Genomic DNA, 19,390 nt, shown 5'->3' with positions numbered 1-19,390 from the left:
CACAGCAGACTAATGCTGCTTGATCTACACCCTGGAAATTAAGTTCAGCTCTTGAAGTAAACTGTAGAAAGAGATCATTCAAATGAATGTTCCCATATGATGTCTTTAAAGAAATTTCAGCACGACTGACAATTTCTTGCTCAGACAAGGGGTCAGAAATGGAGTAAAAGGGATGCTACTAGCAAATAAGAATGAAGGATTTTGAGAGGTGTGACAAAAGGTACTTATTCACGCTACACCTACCTTTTCATAACATTTCTCCTTCTTTCAGATACCTTCTTAACATTACACAAAATACATTCAGAAACCAGGTGATTAAAGCAATAAAATATTTTTCAACATCTGATTGCAGGCAGAATTGGGAAAAGATGTGGTAGTATCCAGAAATAAGAACAAGACCCATGAGGAAAGCTGACAGTATCACATGAATTGCTCACTATGGTACACCTTTCTGTCCTCGGTCTTGGCTACAACTTGTGAGTCAGTATCAAGACATTAATTTTGGTAAAGAGGGAGCAAAGAAAATGAAACTAGCAGTAAAAGCCACAAGGCACCACAGGAGGGTGCTACACACAGTCACTGTATTCATCTAGCAGGAAGAGTTGAAGACAGCATGACTTTATGCTTTCCATGGAGCTTGAAAGCAGGAATAAGTCCTTTTCGCTCATAGCATCTCAGAGTGAATCCATTTACTTGTAATCAGAGACTCAAAACAAAAGGGCAACAGTAGCGTTAGCCTGAGATCTATGTCGGTTGTAATGATACTGTCAACTGAGGCCTATTGCTACCGTTGTAAGGAGTGAGAATTAGCTTAGCAAATGACTGATCCAATGCAGTGAGTTTAATGATTGTGTAAGTATTTTATTGCGCCTACACTGTGTTAGAGAATAACTCCTCTCTACCTCAAAACATCAGCAGTTATTCTTTACATGCTTAATATCAAGGTATCTTTGGAAGACTCCAGGATTCTTAGAATGAAATTGCTGTATGAAGGGATATACACTTTTATGAATCAGCATGTAACAATACACTGACTGTCTACAAGTACAGCTATATTTTACTGTGCCCAGATATGTTTTCTTTCACACTTCCCACTTACTTTTCAGTGGATAAACAAACCCATAGCACTGTACTGTATACAATACAACACAGTTACCACTAACTACTTTTTCCTGAGGCTGTTTACAGCAATTCAAAAGAATAGTTTTGAACTACTCATCCCCTTCCCCTCTCAACAAATTAAAGACAGGTTGTATTGCTATATAGAAGCTGATTGACATAACAGGGGCAGAAAGGATCCCAAGAGATTCCTCCTAACTTTCCGGGGTACACGTAATTCCCTTCTATATCTCAGTGAAGGTAAGAGACCTCACCACAGTAACCTGATGCACCTTGCAGGTCTCTGGCAATACAAAAACTGCATGTACTTTCTTTAAAGTATCTTCTAGCACAATGGAGGGTCTGTTGTCCAACTGCCCAAATAAGTATGACATATCCTCCCCAGAACCTGTCTCTTCATTGCCCCATCTCAGTGGAGCTTCTGTTCAGAGTCCCTGGGTATGGAGAAAAGGGTATGCTAACTCACAGAGGTGGCTGAGCTACTTGCCTCCTCTCAGGTAGGGACAGGCAAGATAATGCAAGGGAGACTTCCAAGCAAGATCTGGAATTCTTACTCTTCCCCCCTATCCCTTTAACATCACTCATCCTTTTTTTGTTCTGTCATTCTCTGACCTTCATCTAGTTACATCTTTCTGAGGTGTCCTCCCTCTTTGTGTTGCTTTTCTTGCTAACTCCCTTAATCATAGAATATCTCGAGTTGGAAGGGACCCATAAGGATCATTGACTCCAGCTCCCAACTTAATGTAATGTTGGCCAACAGCTATTGCATTGCCAGCTTTCTTCTGTCATAATATCCCTTGCAAGTTACCACTCCGATTCTCCTCTCTTTACCTACAGAGTAGCTACTACCACTTGCAACTTTGCTTTCTCTATAAACCCCTCTTTCCTTATTTCTCTCCATGGCGGAGCTTGCACTCTTCAAGGAATGAGTCCATCTGTTGTTCACTCTTTGACCCTGGTTGCTTGTTAGCATATCCGCGCTATACAACATCACGCTTTTGCCGCCACCTGTCTCTATCCCCTCTTACTTGATGAGTTCCAGTTGTTCTTCAGGGAGATGGTGAAGGGAGAACAATCCCTAGCTCCTCCTTCTGTTCACCTGATTCTAGTGGTCATCACTACTGGGAGTATCACAGTCCGCTTCCAGTAAAACCCAGAGCATGCTGTACAGACATCCCATACCGTCCATGTGTCCAAGCACCTCCATCCAGAGGTAATGGCATTTCCTAGGATCACATCTGTAAAGTACCCTGGGATACTTCAGGATGAAAGGTGCTCTATTAAAAAATAGGTAACTACCTCAGAAGCAGCGCTGTGAGAAAACAATACATACCAGTGCCTTAAAATTACTGCTGGCCTACTAGTCCACACAGGAATTCCAAGTTAATCCAACCAAGCAGTGGGGATGGCATCATGATGAAGGACAGAAAAAGGCCTAGCAGGCCAGGAAATAATGGCAACATGCAAGGTAAGATGCAGTCAGCAGCACTGCTTCCTGCAAGGTGGAACTCCGGCGCTATTGGCTCTGTTGGGGCATGACCTTGCTTTGAGAAAGCCACCAAGTATTAACCAAAACTGGAAACCAGGACCCAGCATAGCTGTGACACAAATGGGCTGGTGACTGACAGCACAAGCAGTGCCAGTGGAAGAGTGGAGATACTTAGCTTGCCTGGTCAATTTGCTATTACAGGAGAAGCATCAATACAGAAGATCACAACTAATTTAGCAAAATGAGTACTCATCCGCTGCCTAATAAGTTGTGTACAAACATGTATTTTCCCAAGTCAAATGCCACTGTCAAAATTTCACTCCAAAGGAGAAATTTGCCAAAGAGATGCACGACTACTCTCCCAAACTCCAAGCTGGAAGCACGGAATTAGGCAAATGCTTTCAGAGAAGCTTCTGTCAGCCTGCATTGAATACCTGTTGCCACTATCACTCTAATTATTTGGCAGCTAAATTCTGTTTCTAACACTGTCTGGGACATACCACAAGGAAAATACATTCATGCGTTGCCACTTTCACAAAAGAGAAAAAAGTATGGCAACAATGGCCACCACATAGACTTTTTCTTTAGGGAACAGAGTTTGGATGGGAAGAAAAGGGGAAGAAAATTCATCTGTCAGAAGGCGATGCAGAAATACTAACTACTGAGAAGATATTTTTACATACAATTTCATAAATAAAGAAAACAGGCTGCCGGTCACCCTGTATCCTATACAAATACTGGAAATGCAAACTGTCTGGAAAGAAGAAATAAAATGCTATACCCTGGTATGTGCACTAATTCATTAACTGCTCTGTGGCTCCAATCCAGCAAAACACTTAAGCACATGAATAGTCCCAACAACAAAAGCCTGAAAGCCTGACCATACATTAAAGTAAAATGCAATGTAGGCACAAGCCTCTCCCTTGCTTTCAGAAAAACCTACAAAACCCAGAGAACAAAATCAGTGCTGCCTCCCTTAGGTACAGCAGGCAAGGAGTGGGGTCAGAGCAGCCACATTCAAGGACAGCTTAGGAAAATAGATTTACAAAATGCATATGTATTTGTATATACAAATTTTAAATACACATACATTGGTGGTATTACGTATTGTTTCCTAAGCATTGTAAGAGTCCAGCATATCTGCAATATGAAAGGGCCATTTAGCTATGAAAAAACCCCCGAACTTTTTACTGGGTTTGCTTTTATGGGAAGATAGTTTGCCACTCTCTGGAAATGGAATATGTTGCTCTGTTTTCCCTGAGTTTTCCTCAGAGAAGGAATCTGAATAAAATGTCAGCCTGAGACACAAAACAATCCTAGCTTACACAAATCAAATGTCAGGGTTCAAGCGAGCGTGATGATAACATTTGGTGGGGGCACGAGGGAGAGAGATGAGTGATTCACAGTCTGGAAGGCGACACTGCAGGGTCTAGGTCAGGGGAAAAGTGAGAGGTGCTGGGGAAAGATGGGTGTGGAATGGAGATGATGAATATATTGCCATTTGATAAAAGTTACCTGCTATCAAAATTTGCTCAGATGGCGCCATTAAGGCATTCAAAAAACATTTGCCAGTAACCTCAGGCAACAAAATTCTTTATTATCCGAACAAGAATATTACCAAGAGGACCATTTAAAGAACAGTTATAATTTCTCCTTTTACTATCGTTAGTATTTACATTCACCAAAATAATCCTCCTGCTTCTCTGTTCAAATGCTACAACCAGCACCAAAGGCAGACACACAGTGGGCATGTAGGCAAACACATTTTCCACACAGCAGCAAATTCGATCCCCTTCCTGTCACAAATGGTTAATTTTTTTCTGGGGCATTCAGCATCAGATTTCATGCGGAGGCACCTGAACTAGCAGTCCTATGTTATTAGCCATTTAAGACCAAATGCTATCACCAACACAATGAGTGGAAGCCTAATCTGCAAGTTGTACTTCAGAAATGAATGAAATGTTTATAGGGCAGTAGTGGTGTGAAAGTGGAAGAACCTGCTTCTCTCAGAGGTCTATATGCTCTGCTGGCACATTCAGGGTGAGAAACATCCAGTGTGTACACAAACCACTCTTGCTCTCATGTCATTGCTCTTTTTCTGTGCATTGAGGCTCATTCGTCATTGCAGAATACTTTCTTCATCTTAAAACTAGCAGGCTCTCTTCTGTGCCAAAGTGACTATCTCAGCACTGTGCTACAGTGCGTACCGACTTCTTACTACAATAACAATCATTAGTAGCGTTTGGGATTAGTAGACTCTGTAATTGCCCTGAAAGCATATTCTTCAGTACTGAACTGCCTTTAATCTGCTTATCACCTATCGGTTTCTTTCTGGCACTTTTTACCCTCTTTCTCAAAGTTCTGCGTAGGTCCTAGAGACACTTCTGTCCTATAGATTAGTGAAATGGTTTGCTAAGGTCTTCCACAGAAAGTGAAAAGTTTACGATGGTAGTACAGTCATTCACAACTTTCTTTACCTATGCAATGGTGTAACCCAAAGAAATAATCATCATTTGAATCACCTGATTCAATCTCTGGTTTTGGCAGATGTTCACAGTCTCCTGATGCCAGTTCAAATCCTACTGAAACTGCTGGGAGTTTGTGGACTTCCAAACCAGTTTGATCAGACTTGCATCTCATCTCCACTTCAGAGAGAACACTACAGCTGTGACTGGAGCAGTCTTTAGCCTCTACAGATTTCATGGTCTAACAAAGCTATATTATTTCATCCTAGTCTCCATGTATACACCTAACTGGTATTCCATTTTTTAAAAAGAGCAAGCAGGTGAAAGGATAGGATGAATGAAGATGAAGAAACATTGGCAGAGCTGCACATGGAAATAAGCATGGCATCTGCTAGCAGCATATCTGGTTTGTAGCCATCCCTGGCTTTAGCCATCTAAGAAGAGAAAGGTGAAGAAAATCTTTTGGAAGCTACAAGCTGTTTGCAAGAGGCCAACAAGACTTTGAGGCAGTAAATAGAGTGCAGTCAATATTGCTGTGCAAGGGTGAAAATGGAAAAATAGAATTCTTCTTGATAAGCAGCTCTATTTGATTTCTGTACTTTAATGAAAAGCATCAGCTAAACACTGAATATGGATTTTAATTTGGGCAGTATTTGTTGGTGGTCAAGTTAAGCAGAAAAAAACCGGCAGTTTTTCCTGATATCAGGTCATATTGGAAAGCAAGGAAATCCTGCTTCTGCCTGTAAATAGATGGTGGAAGTCCAAGGAGAGAATAAATATGGAACAGTAAAAACGGGATGTCACTCAACAGTCACACTTCTGACCACAACGTTGCTTTTTAGATAGCTCAACTCAGTACAGCTCAGCACAGAAGTATCTCCATGAAGTGAGTCATAATAAACATTAAGAGAAAATGAGGCCTTTACAGGTGTTTTTAGAGAAAATGAAGAAACAAAACAACCCCATAAAATATTCAACCAAATGACACATAAATAAACTTTGAGTGCTTGGAGATATATTTACATTCTGGGTTTGGGCACTTGATAGCTGACAGCAAGAAGTGCATTTGATGGACACTCAGATGTGGCACCATTTACATTAGGTCTAGAAAGCCTCAGAGACGGGTTAAAACAATACCCACAGTCTGGACAACAGGAAAATTCCTTTAGCCACCTAATGTCCCTATTGCATGACACTAATGAGAACAACATAAAAAACATGAAGGGGCTTTCTGCTCCCACCAAGGCTCTACTTCTAAAGGATCTACCTACTGAGAATTACCACCAGTGTTCTTTGATTTTATTGTTTTTCTGGCATTTTACTCTACCATGGGGCTGTTTCATGGAGCATTTCAGTGAGCTCCTGACAGGTAATCCTCCAGATTATTTCAGAGTTCATTTGGCCGATAAGTGGTCAGCTTCTCTGAGAGATAGCACAGGAATGACAGCTCACTATCTCTTTCTGTGAATTCTCGGAAGATTGAACAGCACAAGGTATTTTCAACTAATGCCAACTGAAGACAAATGGTAACTTAGCCAAATGCTAAAAAGTCATGTTGAGATCTACATAGAAAGCCCTTTCAAAATGAATCTCCAGGTAAACATATTATTCAGGATTCAAGAGAGAGACACAGATTAGGCTAGGAAAGTATTGCTCACCAAATCCTGGTTTAAAACAGCTTATTACAGGCTTTTTTTTAATGATATGTTTTTCAGACTCCAATTAGAGCAGAGTAATTAAATGTCCATTAAGGAAGCACTTAGGCCAAATGACAGCTTTTCCTCGGAAGCTTAGAGGGAGTTCTGAAAGCATTTTGTCTGGAGAGGTGAGAAGCAGAAACACAGGACTGGAGAAGAGCATGCAGACATGCAGCTCTACCTTGCAGGGCAGGGTAGGCCAGTCTCACCTCAAGCACAGCTTGAATGCTGCCCTTAGGCAGAGCTGGCAGGACCCTTTTTTTGTTTTGTTTGGCCTTTTCCTGGAAAGCTCCCCCAACACTGAAATATTTCACCTGTGAAAGGGAACCAGGCGATTCAGAAACACTACCTGGAATACGCTCCTTCACATGTTTGAGCTGTCTCCTGTACTACGTGCCCAGCCTCTCCTCTCGATAAGGGGGCTTCGATAAGGGGACATTCATGCTATGGTGCAATACAACAGCCACCTATGGAGGCAGACAAGGCTGCCTAACCACCACTACCATATAGCGCCAAGGATAATACCTCCAGGTATAAATGTTTCAGAGTTTTGACTTTTTTCTATGAATTTTTTAATATATATAATAATTATTATTCCAGGAAAAGCAGCTACTTCAGAGAACAAAATTTGGTTTAGTGGAAAAATATACTTCTTTCAAAAATAATGTTGACAACATTTGGTTGACCTGTTCAGGTAGCTATATTCCACTTCACTTTTCAGAACCTACACATTCCCAGCGTCAATTTGGCTGCCTTCCCAGTGCCAGGGCACAGGGCAGAGAGTCATCAGGCATCCTGACTTTCAGTAAGAAGTCAAGCTGCCTGGCACCATCAGAAATTGTTCAATTTACAACAGTGAGCCAACAGAGAACAAAAAGAACAAAAAGTGTAGGGAGGAAAGGCGGGAGAGGACAGGATTTGCAAAATGCACTGTTATCCACCCAGCTCCCTGTGCTACACTTTGATCTCTAAACATGTACATGTAATTCATCAATCACTGATGTTAAAGTGCACTGGGGATGAAAGAAGGGAATTAAATAACAGACCAAAAGAATGGGGCTCAGGGTATCTGCATTCTGTTCCTAGTAGGAGCATACATAAAAACAGATACTCAGTTTTACAAAACAGATCTGGTGAAATCAACACAGTATCAATTAAACTGCATGCTCTGTCAAATGATTCCTTCACAGCTTTTCTGGAAAGCTCTTGGGTTTTCTACAGCCTTCCTGTGTAACTCTAGGCAAATTATTTAACTTTTCTGCCTTCCATGTCTATAACTTACAGCACATGGCATAACAGCTCCTATTTCAGAGGGGGTTCAGAGTCCTGAGGTAGTTTTTGTAGACTCCTGAGACATCCTCTAGTGAATTAGTGATTAGAAAAGCAAATAACTAGGAGGTCACTTCTGAAGCAGGCAGAATGAGAAATGCACAGCATAAGAACAATTCACATCACTGCTTCCCTATCTTGGCATCTGTAGCATTCCAAACAAATGTCAGTTTAAATAACCAATTCTCATTACACTAAATACTGAAATGCCAGCACCAATCATGTGAATTTCTGTCAAAAATTAATGTTTGAGTAAGGAGGCTCTTAGTTTTGGCCTGTCTAGTACTTTGCAGTTTGATATGGATTGAAGATAGCAGCTATTGTATTATCCTCGGCCCATGTTAACTGTAGGGAGAAAACCTGCCAACACTGGTAAATCACCAATGTAATATGCTTGCAGCACACCGTACTGGATACTATTGGCTTACATTGTGTGTGCAGTCAGCTATAAACACAGAGAACTTTTAAAGGAGGTGCTCCATAATAAAGAGGGACAAAAGTGCTGTTGCTTTTACCAAAGGTGAATGCTTTATCTTGGAACAAGAGAAGAAAGATCATTTGCAGCGTCGCAGCACTGGTAAGTCAGGCAGTGCCTTTTGAAAGTGCTCAACCATACTATGCATGATGCACAAAAAGCAGGTAAACTGATTCACTGCATAAGCTGAATGCTCTTATCAATGGTGAACATAGTTCAGAGAGTAACTCCAACAGCACATGATGCTTGCCTCCCTGTTATACTTAACCCCTCTGTTTCTGCATTTCTTGACTCCTGGGAAAAGTAAAGGAGTTGAACCCTTGCAAGGGTATCATCCTGATCACTTGCGCATGATTGCAGGTTGGCTTTGCAATCTCAGCACATCACCCATTCCACTGAAAAAAACACTAGCTCTCAAAGACATTGCTGCAGCTTGACTATACTATGACTATACCGTGGTTTATACAGGAGAGGAGTTAGCTAATTGGAAATAAAACTATGAGGGAAAGGATACTGAAAAGAAATGGCATTAGTGAGCCAGGGAATTAAGGAGACAGAGAAGTATAGATTTTGCCTTGTGCTAACTGTTTCACACCCTTCTTTTATTCTTCAATCTATTCTCCTCCACTTCACCTCATTCCCCCTTGGCTGGCTGTCTGCCTCCCTCCTTCTCTTACTTTCTGTTTACCTGACATACCCTTGTCTCACTCCCTTCTTCCTTTGTGCCCCCTTTTAAAAATATCTCATGGTGCTACTACAATGTTTCTGCCATGAAAGCATTCACAGTGACTATGTGTTTTGTGCTGTCCTCTGCCCTATGTTTGCCTTGTTTACTTAGGCTGTAAATTTTCCCAGTTTGTATGAGGTCTCACACAGTTTGTACGAGGTCTCGCACAATCTGGCCCCATTCTTGACTGGTGCTCAAGTACAAAATAATCAAAATACCATCAAGAACAGTAACAAAACCAACAGTTTTATGACCCAGATACTTCTAAGACATAATGCTTAACAGAGCATGCAAGTATTCTTAGGCTTGAAAATAAACATGGCTATTAAATACAAGCATCTTCCTTCTCATTTCCATTAACTCCTAAATTATTTCAGAATAGCTCAGAGCAACCTCAAACATAATTACATGGAGTTGAATCATTAACAGAACTCATGAAATGCATAGTATGCATACCATATACAGGAGGGTAACAGTATATATGAACAGCTATTTGGCATTCATATCTTGAATTCCGACTGGTTTATAGCCACTACGGTATCAACCTCTAGAGTTCCTGCTGGATCGCATCTCTGAGATTTGTCATGAATAGCAGAAAAGAGAACCAGTGCCTGCAACATGGTCTGTGGCTGATTTCTCTGCATAGTGAAAAATACAAGACATACACGGACAGACCCATAGTGAGTACAGTAGGTATGAAAGATGCTGAGCATTCAGAGCAGGCCCTGAATTCATCATTGTATCCCTGATGGCATGAGAGAGACACATCATGACAAACACAACATACAGTATACTTAAAACAGAGTCCATTTGTTGTGTGCGTGTATGAATGCAAGCTTTTTTCCAGTACACTCTGGCTTAATATTCTTCCCAGATCTTTCTCACCTGATGTTTCAGTCAACTGGATGCTAGAGGCCTTTAAAAAACATGTCAGCTCTTTTATTTAGTATAATCCTGCTATATCCAGAGCAGACAGTATGAACAGAACATTGGTTCACTTCCAATGCTATTGAATGATTGAGTGTGAAAGCCCCCTTTGCATATTTTCTCTCTTTAATTTTTTTTTTAATGTACTACTTTCCAGTGTGTTTTCCCATTCGTGCGTATAGCTTTCCCACCTTGTCAGCATTGCCAGTCAGTCAGTTGCTGAGCTACAGACTGTTCGCTGCACTTTCTGTCACACAGGTGTGGAGAGATTTTTGATCTGACTTACAAATTCCCTGCTCCCCCTGGCAAGCTAGCTGGCTGTCATGCTGCTGCAGGGTGTTTCAAACAGCTGCTCTTTCCAAGACACACTTCTTTGCATCTCCAGCATCATTATTTCTTACACACTTCTTTTCCCCCTTTAGTTTCATCCTTTCCATGCAGAAACAACTACTGTACCATTAAAGTATTTCAGATTCTGGCTCATTGAGAAATTATCTGCATGTCCTAGTTTATCACTTATTCAGTCGTGTTCAGCTGTGCATCTACCTTTACTACTGTTCAAGCAGTACATGCAAGTTGCACATGTGACTTCTAGATTACTTCCCAGTTGATGTTTTCTAGCACATATAGGCTTTAATTTTTTTAGTATTATTTTCTTTCTTTTTTATTTTTAAAATATTTTTTTCTGTTCTGATCAGCACACTTAAATCTGGGACCTGTTACAGGACAACTTCTGCACAACAGTCTTAGAATTCAATCCCAGATTTTGGAAAAATCTGGCAATCTGCTCTTGGTCCCGAGCATTGGGAGATTTCTCCTTTGAGTTTCAGTGAACTCACTACCATTGCACCCTGCTAATCAGTTGGTTTACTAGTGCATTCAATTTCAGCTGAAGCAAAGCAGCAGAGGGTATTGACTACTCAACAAAATTTGGTTTTCTTTCTGAATTGAACCTAATTCAAAGTCCCAGAAAATTTTGAAGCACAGTATTTTTCCTCCAGAAGGCAAGTGAGCTATAAAACTAAAGTAGAATATGTAGAGACTTCATCAGATTTTGCTGAGTATAAGTATGATACGGGTCTGAATTGGTCCCTAGGAACTCAACAAGGGCCTGCAACCAACTCTACTTGGGTGTATTTAACTCTGCAACTTGGGATATACTGAAACTCTATCTTGATTTCATATCCTATATAATTTCCTCACATCCTGGTTTCCATCCGGACTGCTCTGAGGAACAGGACTGCAGCTGCTCTCATGGAGTGAATCTATCCTGCAGTTCAGACACAGTCACAAGAGCTTTAGACAATACTGTAATATTTACACCTCAGTTTTCTTACCTATAAAAGGAAGATTGCAGCCTCAGGTTTCAGATGCATTTAAAATTTTTGTAAGCCAAAAGTGACAAGCCTTTGCCTCCAATTCTATGACATCCTAAGCAGTCACCATTTAAGCTGACATTTATTGAAAGCCTTAATGTGAAAAGCTGAGAGGGGAAAAAAAAAAACCAAAAACCGAAAAAACCCTACTGACAATCTTGATACTTAAAACCCTGGTTTTGCAGTTTTATTTGGATAGACTTAGTTTTTTTTGGATAGTACTTAAAGGGTAGCCTCAAAGAGGATGGAGGCTCTCTTTTCACAAGGAGCCACATGGAGAAGACAAAGGGCAATTAGTACACATTGCACCAGGAGAGGTTTTATCTTGACATAAGAAAGAAATTTTTTACAATGAGAGCAATCATTCACTGGAACAACCTCCCCAGGGACATGGTAGCGTCCCCATTGCTGGCGGTTTTCACGACGTGACTAGACAGGGCACTCGATAATCTCATCTAGGCTCCCTTTCCCACAAAAGGTTGGACCAGATGATCTGTCGAGGTCCCTTCCAACCCAGGCTGTTCTGTGATTCTATGAGACTACTTACTCTCACATCTGGTCCTGAACTTTCACCTAATACTGTTTTTATGATTATATAATTACTGCTTCCCCTCACAGCTGAAATTAAGCCCTTTTTCCTGGATACATTCTGAATCCTATATTCTGTGAAAGATAATCAATTGAACTATTTATTCAAAATGTATCATGGGAGTGTATAAGCAGACAAGTTTCTATTACACTTAGGTCATACCTTGTGCGTTTTATGAAAAAGCTTACAAGATTGCAGTATGTTTGTCCAGATAAAACTTATGCTGCCTGAAAGGTTTTCTTATTACGTTATCTAAAAGCATATGAATTGATTTCCTTAGAATTTACTTTACATGTATTCCTCTACTTTCCAATCATATTAGGATTCCAATTTAAAAAGACAAATAGGACTGTTCTGCTCCAGTGAAGGGAAGTTCTGCTCCTGCCTGTACTTGGGGTAGCTATGGCAAAGTATATTCGACTAATGGAGTAATTTCACCGGTTACATCATCATGAAAGAGCTTGAGAAAGAGATGAGAAACCTTGTACTTCATGAAGTCTGGAACGGTGCTGGCAACACTCAATTATTTAAAGTCACCCTTCCACATTAATCTAAATATGAATAGATTATTGTGCTTTCTGTAGAAAAAGCACCTCTGTCCTCTAAAGTGCTTTGCAGAAATTCTGAGTCACAATAACCTTCTTGCCCAGAGTCCCACAAGGCATCAGCACCAGAGATGGGAATAAAGTCCAGAATCCCAACCTGTAACCTTTCCTGCACTGACTGGGGATCATGCTTCCTCCTAGGGAGTCCTAACACATTATTTGACTGCTATAAAATTGTACTGAACTAAGAAAACAGGCAAGGAATAAAAATAAACCATGGAAAGTAAGAACGAAAAATTGAACAAAAGTGGTTTTATAACCCTCAGAACAAGAAGCAGCTTGGTAGTTTGATGTCAGCTGACCCAAGGACTCCTATGCTACTACTGCAACATTAACAAGGGTTTAAACATATAATCAAGTTTAACAAGTTACTATGTATCAGCACAAGCACAGTAAGCCATTTCATAAGCTCACTTAGCCCGTGACAAATGCAAGACAACTTGGCTTAGCATGTTTCTCTTTCCTCTGGGACTAAACTGTTACATTTTTAGTGCAGAAAGAGACACGCTGGTTTGAAGACTCCGCAGCACAGTAATTTGCTAAGTTGTGGTAGCTTGACTTTATGTCAAACTCCCTAACTCCGCTAAGGCTAGTGGGATAAGGGGAAGTGAAAAAGCATTTCCTTGGCAAATGTTTTTTTAACAGGCTTGAAAATGATGGTGACAACCGTGTAAAAAGCTTTTCCACCATTTGACCAGACCATCATAATTCCCAGCCTTCTATAGCCTGGTACTTCTCCACCTCTTCTTGCCTCCACTTATAATTACCGCTCCTAATCGCACCTGCCTTTTTAGTTTACTTGGCACTAGCTGTATAAAAACATGGGCAGTGAATGATTAGCAGATATAAGACCATTAATGCAACTATGCTTTAGGTAGACATTCAGGGGATGGAATCTAAAATGACAGAAGTCTTCCTAGCCACAGAACTCCTGAAGTATCTGGCTTGTAAGCAAACACCCTTTGTGCTTTACGAGACTTGTCCTCTGGAGGCAGGACAGCAATGGCTTTCTATCCTGCTTCAGCTGAGAATTTTAACTGGCAAGGCAGTTTGTAGCCAGGGCTCCTGACCACACCACCTTTTACAGTTGTAATGCAAATGGGACATACCGTACCCTTCACTCTGATCATTCTGAACTTCAGCGGAGATACAGGCATATAGCTAAACTCTGTCCATTTTGATGCTTTTTATGCCCAATTCAGATTTTTAACCAGCTTTGATATCACTAGGACTTTAAGGATGTGCTCAGAGGCTTTGCTGAATTGGGGCTTCTGGCTTATCATCAAATTAAGGGAAACATGCTGTAACCCACTCACCTGACTCAGTCACAGCTGTAGTGTACCATGCTAATCTCCACATTTATTAAACACATGCTCCCTCTGGAGCTGGAGATGATACAGTAACAGCTGGTTTATTCTGGTTTCTTTTTAAGTCATGAGGAAACAAACACAAACATGTCTCTGGTATAATTCACAGTGCCCACACCTACTACTGCAATTAAGATGTACTAAGACAAACAACTTGTTCAGTTCTCCGTATCTTTTACGATCCATTCTCCCTCCAATTCTCTCTCCCCATTGTTGTCATCATTATTGTGAGTAAACTAGTACTGAAATCTGACTCAGCAAAGGGAAATTAAGTTTTATGCAAAAATAAATGAGGTAAGTTGTACTGGGCATAGTATCCTCCCAAAAGATACTGAGATTAAACAGAAGAAATCAGTAGGCCTATAATGAAGACAGTGAAATAAAGCAAATACTGGGAAACCAGGGTTTGCCCTGACTTTAATGTCAGCCTGGCCTCCCGTTGGTATAAAATTCATGTTTCTCTGTGGATCATTAATCCTTTTTGTCCACAGGAAATAATAAGAACACTTCTAGATGGCAAGCAAACATGTCATTTGGGACACAAGGATGATATTAAAAGCCCCTGCCATGAGCTCCAGTGTGGCTTTTAACCACAGCTTGTGGGTAGGAGCACAGCGGTACAATGCATCCCCAAAACACTGGGACAGGCACAGTGCATCTCTGGAAGCTGAGGAAATTCACACAGCAGCTGACAATTTTAAGGAGGGTGCTTCATACCAGAAGACACTTTTCCCTTGGCTGGTTAGTGCAAAAAGAGATATATTCCTTCCTCTGCTCAACCCCCAAGAGAATACCCAATGCCCTTTTTCAGCTCCAAAACTACCACATCACTTGAATGTGCTGATGAGCTCAAAGCACGGGATCAGCACCAGCCCTGCTGATGGCTGAGGCAGGTGAGCTGGGCCTGCAGACAGGGCGTTGCTGAGGCTTGATACTGCTCCCTCCATTCCAAACTCATCCCAACTCCAAATACGTCCTAAGCACCTTGCAATGCTTCTCCCTTTTCCCCAAGGCATCTGAAAACAGGAGGGAAAAGGTGGCAGCAAACTGCATGAAGAACCTTGTGGTTGATCGTTTTAGACTAGCCGAGTCCTTGAAGAGAATTTAGGTAATGTCAAGGACACCGAGATCGTGTGACTGCACATGCATGTTTCAGAGACAGAGAAGTAATCCCACTGCAATTAATGGATCTTATTATGCTCAAAGTCAACAAGCTTGCTAAAGGGCTTTGGCAAGTCAGCGCCTTTGTGTTTGGATTGCAGTGCTAGCTGTGTGGTGCGCCTTTGTCCCCTTCAGCCTTGTTTACCAACAGAGGTATAGACACAATCCAGCCCTAGGCACAATTCTGGCTAAGTATGTTAATGTGTATTTTTGCGTTCCAACAGCTTCTGTAGCAGCACTTACAAGTGAGACAGATGAAAGTGAGTAAACACAGATATTAAAAAAGGCATTTACTTTCTCACCACTCATGTTTACTATTTGCAGTTCAGTCACCTCTGACAACTGAAACAGATCATTTCATTTAATTTCCGTCCTCCAGCATACCCGCCCTTCACATTTGTGGTGGGGATCATGGCACTACAGTGTAATGTTTGCTGTTATTGTAAATTGGCACTTTATTTTTGAAAAGCTACAAACCGTTTGTTCATGAAACACTTTGCAATCACCATCGGTCTATTTGGTGGGTTCCTTGGTTTTTTCAGATCTAAAGTAATTTGAAGATGTTGCTTCAAATTAAACGCCCATGTCTTATATGGCATTTTCTTTGTAAACAAGCTAACACAAATATATTATTCCCATGCATACCTATTATGTGCACACAGCAGTTAACCTTCAAATCCACTCCCCCAGTCCTTCTGGCAAACTAGGAATCCTCTGCCATAAAAACTTACCCTTTTCCCTCAATAAATCTGTTCCTTAGAAGAAACTTTTGCCTTTAGAGTCTCATTTTCATTTATTTCATTAGTTTCCATCTCAGATAACTAAATTATCTTTTATTACAGCTGGGAACTTTTATAATGTGCAAATTGAAATAATGATTGTATCACAGTAGTCTGCAAGTGGTTTTCATTAAGCCTCCAGCTACTATTCCTTGCTCTGTTGGATATCTTTGTGTCAGGGTTACTTTACGCTGGACAGAAATTTGAACAATTTATCTTAAAAAGAATGGCCAAAAACCTATTAGATAACAACCTTTAAAATGCGCTGGTTGATGCAGCTTAATTGTATGTTCTTGTCATAATCAAAATACCTCAATTGCTTAAAACTTAACAATCATGCTAAAAAGTGGACCTGTGAATATATTCTGGAGATTCACATTTCTGAAAATCAAAATTACTACTTGTCTTTACAATTCTGTGTAAGCAGACACACAGTGCCAGAAATAAATTTACATTTCTGAGATGCTACACTACAACATCTTACTTTCTTGTCAACAGAGTGACTAAATTCATACTTTATGTTCAAGTAGGATTTTCTGGTTAATTTTAGTGACTTAAAATACTTCAGAACCATTTGTGTGGCTTGTTGAAATTTACAGCGTGCTTACATTGTTGATCACCAGATTCATCTCGCTACTTTGTCATTCTGTATTGCCTATTGGTAAATGAGTTTGCTAGCCTATATTCCCATTGCTGCCAGGGTCACCAGAAGTCTGAATGAACACATAAAGAGTGCACTTAATTGCGAAGATTTATAGCTATGCTGTTTTCTTTTCTCCCTTTCCACTCAAACTTGTCTTCCGTGTCTGACATGTATAGAAAAGGGAGAGCTGCTTATCCTAGTCAAAATCTGCAGCAGACAAGGATCACTGTTTTGCAGGGATTCCTCATTTCTACTGCTAGTGCATAGGCAACAGAGAAGCAGCTTTCTAATCCACCCTAAACAGGGTACTGAACCAAAGAAAAATGCTGTGTCAGTATAATATCAGCCATCATCAGTCTGCAATGAAGCAATGAGTTACACGACTGGCAAAAAAACATAACCTGTATAACTTCCAGAAGCAACAAGCTGTTCATTTTGATTTAAGATACCATGCTCTCTAAGGTGGAAGACAGGTGAACTATTATACAACAAACAGATGAGAAATTTTTAAGTCTTGGAAACTCAGAAGCAGAAAGTTGCCATCTGACAATCTGCCTCTGCCTGCCCAAAGAGCCTGCTGTTTGAACTGAGTATCATTTCTGTGTCAAACTAAAGCCTTTTCCCCTCTCTTATTTATGGCTCTGCCACAAGTTTGGGTAGCAGAGGAATCGATCAATTCCAACCAACCAGTGAAATGATTTTGGGAGCTCTGAGGATAAAAAAAGTTCCCCCAAACAGTTTCTGCATTTCTGATTGAACACAGTTATTCTAAAGAGCACAATTTACACACTGAAAACTTACCAATGGAGCGATGAATGCAGGTATGCTGGTTATCACTCAGAAAAAAGCCCTCTTTGCACTGACATTCATAGCTGCCCATAGTATTTACACAAATCTGCTGGCACCCTCCATTGTTATCCTGACACTCATCAACATCTAGAAGAGAGAAGGAAAAAGAAATGCAAGATAATGTACAGATGCAGAATACACATCTAGAAGAGCAAGGAATCCACAAAAAGGCACACTGTAAATTAAGCTAATGAAAACTACCCCAACCCCATCAGAGTTAATCCAAATGAATCCATCTAGTTCTTTTTCCTGCATTCTCGGTTTAAAGTTAACATAAAAAAAAAAAACAGTGGGGAGGGGAGTCCAGCTAAGTCTCCATGCATTCTGAGCTGCAAATTGATTTCCAATGCACAATGAATGTTAACGTCCTAAAAAGGCTGTGACCCCATCTGCCAAGTGTGGTGTTGCACCCTGTCATTCCCACTCCACTTGGAAAGACATACTTCAGGCCTACAGTAATTTCTAGCAGGGGTAGCAGGCAAACACAAAGGGCATTACTGGGTGAAAAGAGTCTTTATAGAGTTCTGGTCTTGAACAGAACAGCATGTTTCAATTACTGGAGTCATAACCCCCTACTTTGTCAGTTTGTTTAATGTTGTTTAATGAAAAGAAGGCTTCTTAAATCTAAATGTTCCATGTCTGTATTGTCATTTTAATAGGCAAATATATAAAACCACAAAGGCAGCATTAGCTACTGGCTGTTTTGAGGGTCCCTGCCTACCCCCCATCACCTCTCTTTGGCATAAAAGTTTTTATGCTGTTGTGCTTAACAGAGACATATGTTTCAGCATTGGGAAACCATGGCCACTAAAAGATATCTGACCCACATTCAACCTTGCAACTCTCCTGTTTTGCTCATAAAAGGTATATCATATCCATTTTCTGTTTTTTCTTTGTATAAAAGCAACTTGCCACCTGAAAAATCCATGTTTTCCTTTTTTATGGAGACTCTGCAACCAGTTAGTTATTTCACAGTATGTGCCAACATGTCAGCAAATGAGCTGATGTGTGTTTTGCTTTCATTTTATTTTTGGAGGGGGGAAAAACACAACAAAGCTAAACGATCCACAACATTCAAAACCTCAGAAGAGCTGGCACAGCTCCTGCAGAAACTAATTCCTCTAGGACTGGCCACAACACACTAAGGTAAAACCAAGCTGCTTTTGCCAGTGCTCTTGCAGGCAAGGCCAGGAAGCTCTGAAATGCTGGAGAAACAGCCGGTAACTAATGCAGGAACGCCAGCCAGTTCCGGCAGCTTGCTCGGCTAAGCCTGCTCTTGCTCTTTGTGCTGGTGTGCTGCCTGCGCTTCATGGGACAGAAATTGTAGCTCTTTCTCACAGAGAAAAAAAGCTCTAGGGTAATTACAGCAGTACCCAGGGAAACCAAGCAGTCTCATCCTGTCTTGAACTACAATGCAAGTGTGTAGACAGTGCTTCTCCTTTTCTTGGGAGGGCATAGGAAAAGAAGTGAAGACTTTCCCTGCCTACTGCAGTATAAGAAGGAAAGATAAATAAGACAACTTTGCGAGACCCTTCCTCTCTGAGTCAGCAGGCCTTGCTGCCCTCTTAGTCAAACTTGTTCCTTCAAAACAGCACACTGGAATCTAGATCCTCCTCTCCGGAAGATAAGTTGAACACTTACTGAAGGAAAAAGTCTCAGTTGGTACACGTACAAACCCCAATTTTTTTCTACAAAGTATGCGGCCTTCCCAGCGTTCTGTTTATAGTATCACAAAGCAACTTGAACAATTGCCTTCCAGCTCTGATGAATAATCTGAAACAAATGCAATGACT

At 40.8% G+C, this 19,390-nt stretch overlaps 1 protein-coding gene across 1 annotated transcript in view; it reads right to left on the bottom strand.

The window, feature by feature from the left end:
- SCUBE1 (signal peptide, CUB domain and EGF like domain containing 1) overlaps window positions 1-19,390 on the bottom strand; it is a gene marked incomplete at its 3' end in the record, with an annotated part of 209,517 nt that overhangs the window by 139,705 nt on the left and 50,422 nt on the right. Inside the window, exon 4 of the mRNA XM_082308699.1 lies at window positions 17,550-17,684. Within this exon, the coding sequence (XP_082164825.1) occupies window positions 17,550-17,684 (135 nt within the window). The remainder of the gene's footprint in view (window positions 1-17,549; window positions 17,685-19,390) is intronic.

Source organism: Platalea leucorodia (genome assembly GCF_965183815.1).
Source record: "Platalea leucorodia genome assembly, chromosome: 4".
Classification (NCBI taxonomy): Eukaryota; Metazoa; Chordata; class Aves; order Pelecaniformes; family Threskiornithidae; genus Platalea; species Platalea leucorodia.
The sequence above is the reverse complement of the archived record's forward strand: the minus strand, read 5'-3'. Positions and strand labels throughout refer to the sequence as shown.